The sequence below is a fragment of the Aulonocara stuartgranti genome (genome assembly GCF_965226115.1).
Source record: "Aulonocara stuartgranti genome assembly, chromosome: 20".
Lineage (NCBI taxonomy): Eukaryota > Metazoa > Chordata > Actinopteri > Cichliformes > Cichlidae > Aulonocara > Aulonocara stuartgranti.
The window spans coordinates 30,130,679-30,145,375 of record NC_138956.1 but is presented as its reverse complement, the minus strand read 5'-3'; the positions used below and the strand labels follow the sequence as shown (position 1 = coordinate 30,145,375).

The following is a 14,697-nucleotide window of genomic DNA, read 5'->3' as shown; positions in this document are numbered from 1 at the left end:
AGCAGGGACCTGTAATCTACAACTTAATATGTTAATAACAGAGTTTTAAAGTGGATTCTGAATTTCATTGTAAGTTCATTACCCAACAGATTGTTTAAAATAACTAAAAGAACTAATAAATAATTAGTTATTTTATTTATTTATTAGTTAGTAATCAGTTTCACCAAGAAGCCATAAATAGATGATGGTTTCTTGGTATAAAGCCGACATCTATACAAGGTTAAGTTCAAAACTGTTGCCTAACAGGGAAATCTTCACTCTAGGGCCAATAGTGAAACCAGTTCCTAGAAATTGTGCTTCTAGACCACTGGCACCAATTCCAACTCCTGTATCTACTGCCAGGCCAACTTTAGCTTTCAATGGACCAGCAGAGGCTGAAGCACTGGCTACTTCTGCTCTGGCAAAAGCTCGTGCACTGAGAGAAGATAGAGAAGCTCCGGCTCCTGCACTGGCATTTGGACCTTTGGCTTCCGCGTCAAAAACGCTCCATTCAGCACGAGCGTAGCCCACTCCTGCAGCAGCATACACTCCTGCCTTTGGAACACGCTTTCCAGGTTTGTCCTCAAATCCATCTGCAAATGCATCTGCTCCTGCGTAGGTACCAGCAGCAAAAGCTTTACCGGGCCGATCAAAGGTGTCGATCATCTCCACTATCCCGGCCATATTAACAGTAATTTCTGCACCTCCTTGCAGAACTGCATGCGCTGCAAATACAGAGATATAAAGAGAAAAGAGAAAAGTGTCGATCACCTCCAGTCTGCCAAATAACCCAACATAAGGTCCTCAGATATCTGCATGGGCTACACAGAAGGAAATATACCATCTTAATGATGGATAATAACAATGTGCTGGTGGTAAGCTCCAGAATTTTATTACTATTAAAAGCTAATATCTCCAGCTGGAATTAAATGTGCAGCCTTACAGTTTTTAATGTATTAACCACTACACTATTTGAAGTACTTAATAATAAGTATTAATAAGCTGGAGCCTGTAGCGTAAGAGGCAGGCTACATCCTGGACAGGTCACCTGTGGGCTAACACTTAGAGACAGACAACCATTTGTACTCACATTCACACCTACGGACTCACACCTAATCTAGAATGACCATTTAACCTAACCTCACTAAATGTCATGGTCCTGGGTCATTTGACCCAATGTTTTGTTTTAATTATTATTATCTTATGCTTTAGGTTATTCTGGTTATGTCTTTTGTTATGATTTCTCGTTCCTAGGTTTTGGTTCCCATGCTCCCTCTGTTCCAGTTCAGTCAGGTCTTTGTGTAAAGCCCGTGTCTCTTAGTCTGTGTCTTTGCATGTGTTTTTTGAGTTTCCTGTTTTATTGTGAAGGTCTTTGTCTTATGTCAGTGTGTTCAGTTTTGCCTGTCTCGTCTTGCTTATTAGGTTCAGCTGTGTCTCCCTCCTGTGTGCGGTTTCCTCATTTCCCTTTGTGTATATTAGTGTGTTTTCTCCAGTCAGTAGTGGTTTTTGAGATGGGCGACTGGTAGTGGTGTGCGGATCGATACTGAAGTATCGATTCTTCTGATACCAGTAATTTATGTTCTAGAATTGATTCTCATATTAAAATATCGATATTTTAGTACTTTGGGGTAAATTTGTAGTTTATCATTAACAGGAACACAGTGGAAAGAAACTCATTCGGATCATCTGGATTGTAAGGAACTACTTCCCCTTACGCCTTTCATAGTCATGTGCGAAATACGGCTGAATAAATGTGTCGCAGCCCCTGGCATGCGCACTCACAACAATGGCTGAGCATAAACGGAGTGGCACCTAATAACCAGCTCGAAAAACAAAACTACACAAAAACAAACCAACAAACTAGGGCTGTCAACGTTTTACGCTGTCATCACAATTAACGCGATTAAAAATTTTAACGCAATTAATCCATCTGTGGCGCAGAATTACTCAAAATCCCTGAAATGTTTCTGTCAAAGCATTTCAGGCTGTTTGTCCAAAGTTTGTCCATTCTGCGCTCCAGATGGGTTGATTGCATTACAAATTTTATTCGCGATAATCATGATGACAGCGTTAACGCATTAACATTGACAGGCCTACAACAAACACAAAAACTGAAGACATTATGATATAGACTTATAATTTGCACCGATGTGTTTTCTAAATTCTATCACACACATATACGCGAAAATGTTCGCCCAGGGCACCAAACAGGCTGTTGGTCCATCTGTGTTACCTACGTTTCTCTGCTCACCGTGTCCCGTGTTTCTCCCTGTGTGCTTATACAGTGGGATGCAAAAGTTTGGGTAACCTTGTTAATAGTCATTATTTTCCTTTATAAATCGTTGGTTGTTACAATAAAAAATGTCAGTTAAATATATCATATAGGAGACACATACAGTGATATTTGAGAAGTGAAATGAAGTTTATTGGATGTACAGAAAGTGTGCAATAATTGTTTAAACAAAATCAGGCAGGTGCATAAATTTGGGCACTGTTGTCATTTTATTGATTCCAAAAGCTTTGAAACTAATTATTGGAACGGAAATTGGCTTGGTAAGCTCAGTGACCCCTGACCTACATACACAGGTGAATCCAATAATGAGAAAGAGTATTTAAGGGAGTCAATTGTAAGCTTCCCTCCTCTTTTTATTTTCCCTGAAGAGTAGCAACATGAGGGTCTGAAAACAACTGTCAAATGACCTGAAGACAAAGATTGTTCACCATCATGATGATACAGAAAGCTGCCTCGGAGATTTAAGCTGTCTGTCTCCACAGTTAGGAACATATTGAGAACATGGAAGACCACAGGCTCAGTTCAAGTTAAGGCTCGAAGTGTCAGGCCAAGAAAAATCTCGGATAGACAGAAGCGACGAATGGAGAGAACAGTCAGAGTCGACCCACAGACCAGCACCAAAGACATACAACATCATCTTGCAGCATATGGAGTCACTGTGCATCGTTCAACCATTTGGCGCACTTTACACAAGGAGATGCTGTATGCGAGAGTGATGCAGAGGAAGCCTTTTCTCCGCCCACAGCACAAACAGGGCCACTTGAGGTTTGCTAAAGCACATTTGGAAAAACCAGCTTCATTCTGGAATAAGGTGCTGTGGACTGATGAAACTAAAATTGAGTTATTTGGGCATAACAAGGGGTGTTATGCATGGAGGAAAAAGAACACAGCATTCCAAGAAAAACACCTGCTACCTACATGGTGGTGGTTCCATCATGCTGTGGGGCTGTGTGGCCAGTGCAGGGACTGGGAATCTTGTCAAAGTTGAGGGACACATGGATTCTACTCAGTATCAGCAGATTCTGGAGACCAATGTCCAGGAATCAGTGACAAAGCTGAAGCTGCGCCGGGGCTGGATCTTTCAACAAGACAACGACCTGAAACACTGCTCAAAATCCACTAAGGCTTTCATGCAAAGGAACAAGTACAACGTTCTGGAACGGCCATCTCAGTCCCAGACCTTAATATTGTTGAAAATCTGTGGTGTGAGTTAAAGAGAGCTGTCCATGCTCGGAAGCCATCAAACCCAAAATACCTTCAACCACAATCTAGACTCTCATTGGAACCTACAGGAAGCGTTTAGAGGCTGTAATTTCTGCAAAAGGTGGATCTGCTAAATATTGATTTTCTTTCTTTTTTTGTTGTGCCCAAATTTATGCACCTGCCTGATTTTGTTTAACAATTATTGCACACTTTCTGTACATCCAATAAACTTCATTTCACTTCTCAAATATCACTGTGTGTGTCTCGTATATGATATATTTAACTGACATTTTATTTTTTATTGTAACAACCAACGATTTATTCAGGAAAATAATGACTATTAACAAGGTTACCCAAACTTTTGCATCCCACTGTATAAGCACACAGGGAGAAACACGGGACACGGTGAGCAGAGAAACGTAGGTAACACAGATGGACCAACAGCCTGTTTGGTGCCCTGGGCGAACATTTTCGCGTATATGTGTGTGATAGAATTTAGAAAACACATCGGTGCAAATTATAAGTCTATATCATAATGTCTTCAGTTTTTGTGTTTGTTGTAGGCCTGTCAATGTTAATGCGTTAACGCTGTCATCATGATTATCGCGAATAAAATTTGTAATGCAATCAACCCATCTGGAGCGCAGAATGGACAAACTTTGGACAAACAGCCTGAAATGCTTTGACAGAAACATTTCAGGGATTTTGAGTAATTCTGCGCCACAGATGGATTAATTGCGTTAAAAATTTTAATCGCGTTAATTGTGATGACAGCGTAAAACGTTGACAGCCCTAGTTTGTTGGTTTGTTTTTGTGTAGTTTTGTTTTTCGAGCTGGTTATTAGGTGCCACTCCGTTTATGCTCAGCCATTGTTGTGAGTGCGCATGCCAGGGGCTGCGACACATTTATTCAGCCGTATTTCGCACATGACTATGAAAGGCGTAAGGGGAAGTAGTTCCTTACAATCCAGATGATCCGAATGAGTTTCTTTCCACTGTGTTCCTGTTAATGATAAACTACAAATTTACCCCAAAGTACTAAAATATCGATATTTTAATATGAGAATCAATTCTAGAACATAAATTACTGGTATCAGAAGAATCGATACTTCAGTATCGATCCGCACACCACTACCAGTCGCCCATCTCAAAAACCACTACTGACTGGAGAACACACACTAATATACACAAAGGGAAATGAGGAAACCACACACAGGAGGGAGACACAGCTGAACCTAATAAGCAAGACGAGACAGGCAAAACTGAACACACTGACATAAGACAAAGACCTTCACAATAAAACAGGAAACTCAAAAAACACATGCAAAGACACAGACTAAGAGACACGGGCTTTACACAAAGACCTGACTGAACTGGAACAGAGGGAGCATGGGAACCAAAACCTAGGAACGAGAAATCATAACAAAAGACATAACCAGAATAACCTAAAGCATAAGATAATAATAATTAAAACAAAACACTGGGTCAAATGACCCAGGACCATGACATTTAGTGAGGTTAGGTTAAATGGTCATTCTAGATTAGGTGTGAGTCCGTAGGTGTGAATGTGAGTACAAATGGTTGTCTGTCTCTAAGTGTTAGCCCACAGGTGACCTGTCCAGGATGTAGCCTGCCTCTTACGCTACAGGCTCCAGCTTATTACTCTACTCCTCTCAAACAGCTTCCTTACTTTGTGTTTTCTTCTCGTATCTCTCTACTCCCATTTTCTCTCATCTCTCATCTCACCGCACACCTTACCACTATTTTAGTTTTAAAAGACATTCTGAAAATGACTGTAGGACTGCCACATTACATCACTTACCCTCAGCCTCCATATCTGAAAAAACAAGAGAAATTTCATTAGCTTAAGTATTAGTTTTTCAAAATTGCAAAAATGTTTGTCAGATTCACGCTTGGCCTTATTTAACTTCAAATAATCCCAACCAATATATATGTAAATACAGTCAGGCCCATATATATTTCCACTCTGACACAAGTTGTTAAACAATTTATTAATTATTGATTAATGTTCTACAGACATTTTAAATTAATAAAGCTGAACAGAAAGCGAGCCGTTTATTGAAGCTGCAATGTTAACATAAAAGGCAAAACATGAAACCGAGACCAGGCTAACTGACTAAACTTGAAAAACAAAAGCAAAAGTAAAACACAGGGAAAATCGAATGAGCGAACTGGACCATAACACAAAGGACACAGAGGAAATAGAGACAATCTGACAAAGGAAAGAGGAAAAAAGACACAATATAAGTGCACAAGGGTAATTAGGGAGAGTGGAAACACACAGGGAACAAAACTGGAGCAAGTTGGACTGACAACACAGAGGAAGCAAAACTATACACACTGAACACAGGACACGACACTGTCAAAGTAAAACAGGAAACAATAAGACGCAGACTATTTCACACAACGATGGGAGGAGACATGCTGGGGAGACACAGAGTAATATAATGAGGGGAATATGTAAACCGAAAGAGTTTACATAGTTTTTAGACAGAGGGAGACACGGGCATAACTTAAGAGACATACAGGCTCATACAGGAAACAGGGAAAGACACATCAACAAGAAAACAGAGCATAAGACTAACTACACTTACACTTGGTATGGAGTTTAGTCTTGGTTAGGTTCTAACTGTAAACACTAGAACTAAAACATTTTCCCCAAACAGCAAAAAGAAATCAAAAATACAAAAGACACTCAAAATGCGCACACTGACAATTAATGTATACACTTTAGAAGGAAAAAAATCGCATATGTAAAAAATCTCATGATTACTTACTTCAATTACTTGAAGTTGCTTGGGTTATAAGAAATGCTCTTATGGTGTGTCCACTGTGGGGAAGACGACTAAATACTAGATCAAAAGTCCACCCTCTGTCTGTGTGTGTGTCCTAGCAGCCAAAAATAGCTACAAGATGTGAAAAAGGTAAAAGGACAACTGACAGGAAAAGGGGGTGTCATTAATTTGAGCTAGGGGTAGTTAGAAGGCTTTCATTTAAATTTTGAGTGACAAGCCGATCAAACAGAAAACAAGAAAAGGAAATTAGAAATGTTTTTTGAGACATCTGTACAGTAGGTGAGAATTAACAACATCGTGCAGCTGAAGGTGTTTTTTTACTTCACGTTAGGCAGTCGTCTTTTTATTTAAATCGTTTGAATTGGTTTAGTAGATGGAAGGTGCAGTTTGTTTGTTTTTTTTCTGATCAATACATTTTTAATAATAAAGTTAAAAAATAGCTTTGTCCTTATTAAAGCTTCATAGCACTAAAATAAATAGTGAAATTTTAATGGTTATAATTCTGGTAAGTCGAGCTGTCTAGCCAGACTTACTCTGGATGTTATTACCTTGGTTGTGAAGAATCTTAGAATCCCTTTTGACCAGGTTATGTACTTTAATCTCCATATTTAACAAATATCTCAAATATCTAGGACTGCTTTCTTGCATTTCTGCAACATCTTTTAAATTAGAAACATCTTGTCACAGAGTAAAGCTATGCGACAAGATGTATTAGTATACTCTATCACACGATATGATTTGTATAAACATGATTAAGGTACCATAAAGCACTGGATATTCTTGAAGTAAACAGAAAGAAAAAGTGAAAGACAAGACAAAAGCCGTAAAGAACAGTTAGGTAGTTTTAGAGGCAATCCACCAAAACACACACAAACTTATACACCGACAGCAGCAGTGAAAAGTTGACTGGTTTAAATAGAAAGTAAAATGTGGTAAATACACAGTGTATTTCCTGTTGATAGATTCTGTTTAGAAAGTTTTTTATCCTTAACCCAACTGACAGTTTCATTTTCAGTCTACACTCTGTTAAAGGTCACCACCCTTCAACTCTGAATTGGATAGGCAATAGAATGGATTAGGTACCGTATATAAACTGGCTCTAACTCCTTAACAGTTAATCCACTGTTAATGCATTTTTTGTTAAAGCCCTTGAATTAAAGCTGAAACTCTGCACTTTAATCTCATCTCAGCTGTTTGCTTAAAATGTGCTGTAATGGTATACCTATCCAAAATTACCAAATTAGTAATTATCATTGCCCAAAAAACACGTGGCCTTAACTGACTGTTTTTTTTTTTTATTCTGTTATGCTGAACCGTGATAAATACATTTTAAAATACTTGTATAAAAGTTTTTGACAATTTCAATATTCTGTCATGACTTACAGAGTTAAATGAAACAATGGTAACATTTTATGGAGTATAAAGCTGTCAAACTGACAGAACTGATTTGCTTTGCTTTCTTTAAGGCACTTTTTATTATAATGTAAAGACTACACAATGTAATACAGAGAAAACGGCAACAATCAAATAACCCCATGAGCAAGCTCTTTGCTAATGTGGGATTGGAAAATCTCCATCCCACAGGGATTGTAACATGATTCTGTGCTATTCCTGACCAGGACAACCGTTTCAGTGCTCTACAGTCTTTGATTTACAGGATGGCTCAGGATGATGTCATCAACTAGCTCATAGAGAGTTTCTGTTTGTGTTTTGCTCTCTGCTGCTGTCCACTTCCCGCTTCTCTCCTCTCCCTTCCAGGTCTCCACGTGCCACTGAAATAGGAAAGGCATGATTAGATGGTCATTGCCAGCTGCGTTGGCCAGCCTCCCCTGGCACTGCCCCCTAAACCCAATGCACTACCCCTCCCTGCAGCCGAGTCACAGACCACACTCCACTACATCCCTTTAACAATAAGAAAACAGGAACCCTCCAGCCTGGTTTCAGTATATACACACCAATGTTCATCTACCCATATCTATATCAATACATGCATGTAGGTACTACATGTACGTAATATACACATCTACAGAGTACATGTGAAGACTTTTGGAGACAGAAGCTGGTTTAGAAAAACAGTCTGCTGCACCTTTTCCAGAAGTTGGGTAGCAGTCCATTGTTTGGCTAAGAGGTGCCCTTCAGAGTGCCTCCTGGTTATGTAAATGATGGACTGGAGCTGGAGGTCAATACTACTTCACAAGGTTTAAGACTGACTGTGTATCATACAGTAGTCTTTGTTTTTTCTCTCATCCTTTTGGTTTTGACACCAAATAAACAAGTAAGTAAGTTTTTATATACCGCCTTTTGAGTCACAAAGTACTTCACAACAAAAATACCAGATCATTAAAAAGAAGAAAATAAAAGTTTACCAAACGCAAGTCAGTCTGGAGGCTGCTGTGGTGAAAGCTCTGTCTGCTTTAGTTTTCAGCCTTATAAGATGTGCAAGCAGGCACAGACACACAAACAAAAACAAATACTGATATAGCACAAAAGTAAACATGTCATGAAGAAAAATGGGACATCCTAAGATTTATTATTAAGTTGTTCATTTGTACCTACTGAGCAAATATCTGGAAAAGAGGAGCCAACTTGCACAGGGCGAGAGGCAGGGAACACCCTGGTCAGTCTGACGCAGTGCTAACAGAGAGATGGACCCATATATTTGGTCACTGTTAAGCCCCTAGGGGTTTTCTGAGCTTCCTGCTTGAAAATGAAATGCCCAAAAGCAGTGGAGCATTTCTCTGCAATTAAAAACTCAGTTTCATTTGTGCCACTACGCGTTTTTGTGGTCTTCTTTTGCGGCTCGTTCACTGAATTTTAGTTGGAGCATGGTGAAACTTGGTGTTTGGAATTGGTGATAGCTCTAGAAGCGAACTAGCCTTTCTTTAGCCGTTTACATGTGGTGGTTGTACAAAAGGTTTGTATGAGAATTTAGCTGAGATTCTAAGGTTTCTGTGGATAGCCTACTACACATGCTGATGTTAGAGCCTTGACGCCATGGAGGGTTACATAACACTTGAGCTGCAGGTGAGGTCAGAGAATCAGGCTATGTAAGTAAAACTGATTTATATAGCACTTTTAAAAACAGGATTCTATTAAAAAGTGCTTTACGGGGAATATAAAAACCAGCTTTTAAAAGAAGCCACAGAGTTAATGGTATGTAGATGGGGAGGTAAACTGTTCCACAGCTTTGGTGCTAGAGTTTGTACAGCACGGTCGCCCTTGTGCATCCAGCACAAGTGCAAAGTCACAGAGCGAGATATCAAGGCATCTAACCCTCTAAGACCCTAACCCTAACCATATGGTAAGTTATATAGCAGTTTCACTGACCTTGATGTGTGAAATGGTAAAATAAGAATAATAAAGACTTATTAGAGAAATGAAGAATAATAGAATGATGAATAATAAACACGTGCGGTATTTAATTTAGAATGGGCAGTCTTCTACCTACTAATAGCTGAATTTTTAAATTTTTATCTTTCAACTTATTTCAATACTAGTTTGTCAGCTAAGTAAAGCATAAAGATGGTCAGGGCTTGTACACAACACTGTATGAGCCCTTTACCATATTTTATTAATTGTATTAGTCTCTTCTCATTTTCTTTCTTACGTGCACTATATTACTGTCAAACTCTCTCTCACACACACACACACACACACACACACACACACACACACACACACACACACACACACACACACACACAGTAACTGGGTGGGAGGGCTCTTCTATTTTTGGTCTGGTATTTGTTCCCCTCCGCCTCGGTGCATCCAGCACAAGACCATTTCCTATAATCTGAGCAACTTCTCTAAGGAAGTAATCATGGGATGATGTAACTATTGAGTTAAAAAAAAACCTATGTGTGTGAGTGTGTTATAATATAAATGGTGTGGCATGTTTTAGTGCAAGTTATAGTTTGTCTGATTTCTGATATTTTGTTACTTTTAAAGCTGACTTGCAGAGGACTGTGAATCAGCTTTTTGTTACTTTTAAAACTAATTTTAAATACTTGTTGAACATTCATACAGAAATCATTTTCTCTGGATTCAATAATTAATATTATATAATCTATAATTTACTAAATTACTAGTCTAATAATTTAATCATGGGTTAACATTTCATTTCAGAGTAAAGAGAGACTAAAAATCATGTGAAGATGCCTGGTATGCAAACAAACATATTTTCTTGTTTACTGTACAGAAATACAAGAAATATATTTTAACCAACGCTATCACCTTTTCGTAAACCTTAAAAGTTTCTGATATGTATGTTTTTTCATTTGCTTCCATCTCGAATGGAGTAAACATGACTAGAAAAAAAGTAAAAAAGTAATTTTGAGTTCAACAAGTTTGATCTGATTTTTAAAAAGGACTAAAAATCTTGTCTAAATAACATTTTTTCTTTCCTTCAAATCCAGATGCTAAGGGTAAGTCAATGTTTATTATTATTATTATTGTTATTATTATTATTAATAATAATAATAATAATAATAATAATAATAATACATAGCCGCTGATTTTTGCAATGAAGGTGATTCTTTAAATCAAATCAAATCAAATCAAAATGTATTTCTATAGCAAATTTTAAAAACAACAGTGTTGACCACAGTGTTTCACAATCAGCCAAAAACAGAATAAAAAATTCAATACAAAACATCAACAAACAAAACAGAACAACAAACAACACAGATGACAAACATAAAAAGCAAGCCGAATGATAGTCAAACTACTTTGATTTAAAAGCCAAAGTAAAAAAGTGAATTTTAGAAGTGATTTAAAAGACTGAATAGACTCGGAAGTACGAAAATCAACAGGAAGTTTACTCCAGAGTCTAGTTGCTGCAGTTGCAAAGGCATGATCACCTCTGGACTTCAGCCGAGACCTTGGTTGAACTAAGAGCATCTGACTAGAAGATCTTTGTTCTTTTTTGGGGTTGTAGGAGTTCAGATAGATAGCTAGGTGCCAAGTTATTTAAAATTTTAAAAGTAAGCAAGAGAATTTTAAAATCAATGTGATATTTGACATGGAGCCGGTGCAAGTTAGCTAAAATTGGATTGATGTGATCATACATTCTAGTACCAGTTAAAAGGCGTGCAGCAGCATTTTTAAATAACTGCAAACGATGGAGAGAAGAGTGCTGGAGGCAGAGGTAGAGAGTTGCAGTAGTCCAGTCTAGTGGTGATAAATGTATGTATAAGTTTATCAAAGTCTTTCAAAACTTAAAAATCTTAAAAACTGTTAAGAAAAAAAGCTTCCGCTTTTTTCAAATACTATGACAAGTGCATAATAGAAGACCATTAGAAGAAAAACAATTATTTTAATTGCTTTCTGTTTAACATACTAAAAACTTGTGATTCCAAATGAAACTAAAGTCATCTAATATCTATGAGATAGGTTGGGTTTTTTGCATCTTTTGATTTGTATCAGTTTGCACAGACAAAAACTTTTGTTTTTGGAGGTACAGTTTTCATAGTGATGCAGTGCTTAAGAACTGATGACAAATATCAGACAGGAACATTGTAAAATCTAGTCACAGAGTTTACTGAACTCTGCAAGCATCAGGAAGGACGAACTTAAAACAAGCTGTATCACTGCACACAGTGATAATGAAATAGGATCATCTGAGTTGATTTAATTTACAACACCCTGATTACTTCCATGTTGAAGTGAGAAATCGCTTAAATTTAACCTGTCTGAACAATCAGGCTAACAGATTTTTAAAAAAGCATCACGTTATGCCACAGTCTAAAAACCTCAAGATCAGAAATAAAGTTGATGGCATTGTTGACAGATTACTTTGTCAGATGACTTCCTCAGATGATTTTGACAGATAACTATGCAACTGACAGATGTCAACAAATTTGGTGTGAAAAGGGTTGCAAATCCATTTCTATGACTTTGGGATGACCAACCAAGTGCACACTGACAATAGTCATGCAGGAGATCACAAAAGAACTTAGAACAACATCTCAAGAACTGCAGGCCTTACTTGCCTCAGTTAAGATCAGTTTGTAATTCAACCATAAGAAAGAGACTGGGTGAAAATGGAATCACGGGAGAGTTTCAAGGTAAAAACTGCTGCTGTTTTTTTTTGTTTGTTTGTTTTTTTCGTCCTGAAGTCTCGTTATGTCTGCTGTAAAAACAACACAGAACATCATACAAACAGTCAAACCTTGTGGTGGTAGTGTGTCTCTGGTCCGGGGCTGCTTTGCTGCTTCAGGACCTGAACGACTTACCGTACTTGATGGAGCTATGAATTCTCCCCCTTACCAAAAATCCCAAAGGAGAATGTCTTGGTTTGGGAGTGTCTTAGTGTCAATCTAGTCCAATCTATCCTTTCTATCCTTGAAGCTTATAGTGGCTTGCATTTGCAGTGAACCCTCTGTAATATTAACGATAATAATAATAATAATAATACATTTTTTTTAAAAGTGCCTTTCAAAACACTCAAGGACACTGTACAGCAAAATAAAAAAGTGATAAAAACATGAAATATACACAATAATTAGAGTAGCAAATAGAAAGTCTAAGATCATGGATAATTTATATGGAGTAGGCAGTTTTAAAAAGGTGGGTTTTCAGGTTGGACTTCGAAAGACGGAATGAAGTGATGTTTCTGAGGTAAGGGGGTAGGGAATTCCAAAGTCGAGAGGCAGAGCGACTAAAAGCCCTGCCACACCATAGAAACAAGAGGAGAGGAAGGAACAGAAAGAGAAAGGGAAGAGGATGATCTGAGGCACTGGGATGGGATGGCGATCTGAACCAAGTCAGAAAGGTATGGTGGGGAGAGAGAATGAATAGCCTTAAATGTATATAATGTGAGATTTGACCAGGAGCCAGTGAAGCTGCTTCAGAATAGGGGTGATGTGGTGGGTAGAGGGAGTCCTAGTGACAATACGGGTGGCTGAGTTCTGGACACGTTGAAGCTTATTAAAGGATTATTGTGTAAGGCCAAATAAGAGTAAATTACAGTAGATCTGAGAGGTAACAAGGCTATGAACGAAAATGACAGTGGCATCTGTATTTACTGTCATGCAGTCTTCTCTTTAGGGTAGACTTGGATATCGATGTGCCCACCTCTTGGAGAGTGTTGTTCACTTGGTTTCTCTTCACCATGGAAATGATGGGTTTTGTCTGTTTTTGCAGCAGACTAGGCTAGGCCACTTCATTACCCTAATATGCTTCTTTTTTAGCCATTCTTTTTGCTGCATCGGTGTTATGATTTGGACCCATTTGTGACCCATCCTCAGTGTTCTGGCTTCAAGGTTCAAGATTCAAGGTTCTTTATTCGTCACATACATAGTTATACAGGTATAACACACAGTGAAATGTAACCTGACATGCTCCTCGACTTGTGCAAAAAGGGGTGGGGTGGGGCGGGATAGAAGCTCCTCTTGAGTCTCTTTGTCCTTGCCCGGATGATGCGGAACCTTCTACCGGATTGCAGAAGTTGGAACAGTTTGTTGCCAGGATGGGACGGGTCCTTCAGTATCTGCGCTGATCTAGTCCGGCATCTCCTGGTGTAGATGTCCTGAAGCGGGGGGAGAGCAATCCTGCAGCAGCGTTCTGCTGTATGGATCACTCTCTGAAGAGCTTTTTGGTCCTTCACACAGCTGTTCTCAAACCATAATTCTGTGTGAGTATGCTCTCCACAGCGCCTGTATAGAAAATCCTGAGGATCTCTGGAGAGACCCTGAACTTCCTCAGTTGTCGTAGGTGGTACAGGCGGTGCCTGGCCATTTTGGTCTGGACCTAAATGTGGGCAGACCATGTCAGGTCTGAGGAGATGTGGATACCGAGATACTTGAAGGACTGCACCCTCTCCACTGGAGCTCCATTGATGATAATGGGCTTGTAGTCACTGTACTGACTCCTTCTGAAGTCCATCACCAGCTCCTTGGTCTTGCCAACGTTCAGCTGGAGATGGTTGTCCTGGCAACATGATGCCAGATTCTTCACTTCATCCATGTAGGCCGTCTCATCATTGTTGGAGATGGCGCCCAACACCACTGTGTCGTCAGCAAACTTCACAATGGTGTTGGAGCCGTGGGTGGCCACACAGTCTGAAGTGTAGAGTAGAGCAGGGGCGAGAGGACACATCCCTGTGGTGCTCCTGTGTTGATGGTGATGCTGTCAGAGACACATCTACCTACCCTCACCACCTGAGTTCTGCCAGTGAGGAAGTCCAACACCCATGCACACAAACGGCTGCTGAGTCCCAGATCCATCAGCTTTGTGAACAGTCTGCTGGGCACTATTGTGTTAAACGCTGAACTGTAATCAACAAACAGCATTCTCACATAGTTACCCTGTTTCTTGTCCACGTGGCTAAGGGTGGTGTGCAGGACGTGGGCGATGGTGTCCTCTGTGGATCTGTTGGGTCGGTAGGCGAACTGGAGCGGATCTATGG

General features: G+C 39.2%; 1 protein-coding gene across 1 annotated transcript; it reads right to left on the bottom strand.

The window, feature by feature from the left end:
- Nucleotides 1–208: 208 nt before the first annotated feature.
- On the bottom strand, nucleotides 209–5,318 carry LOC309696359 (uncharacterized protein). The gene is made up of 2 exons (XM_082517538.1): nucleotides 5,297–5,318; nucleotides 209–704 (listed from the first exon to the last, which is right to left on the bottom strand). Exons 1-2 carry the CDS (start codon nucleotides 5,307–5,309, stop codon nucleotides 211–213), a joined length of 507 nt encoding a protein of 168 aa, XP_082373664.1. The 5' UTR covers nucleotides 5,310–5,318; the 3' UTR covers nucleotides 209–210.
- Nucleotides 5,319–14,697: the final 9,379 nt, after the last annotated feature.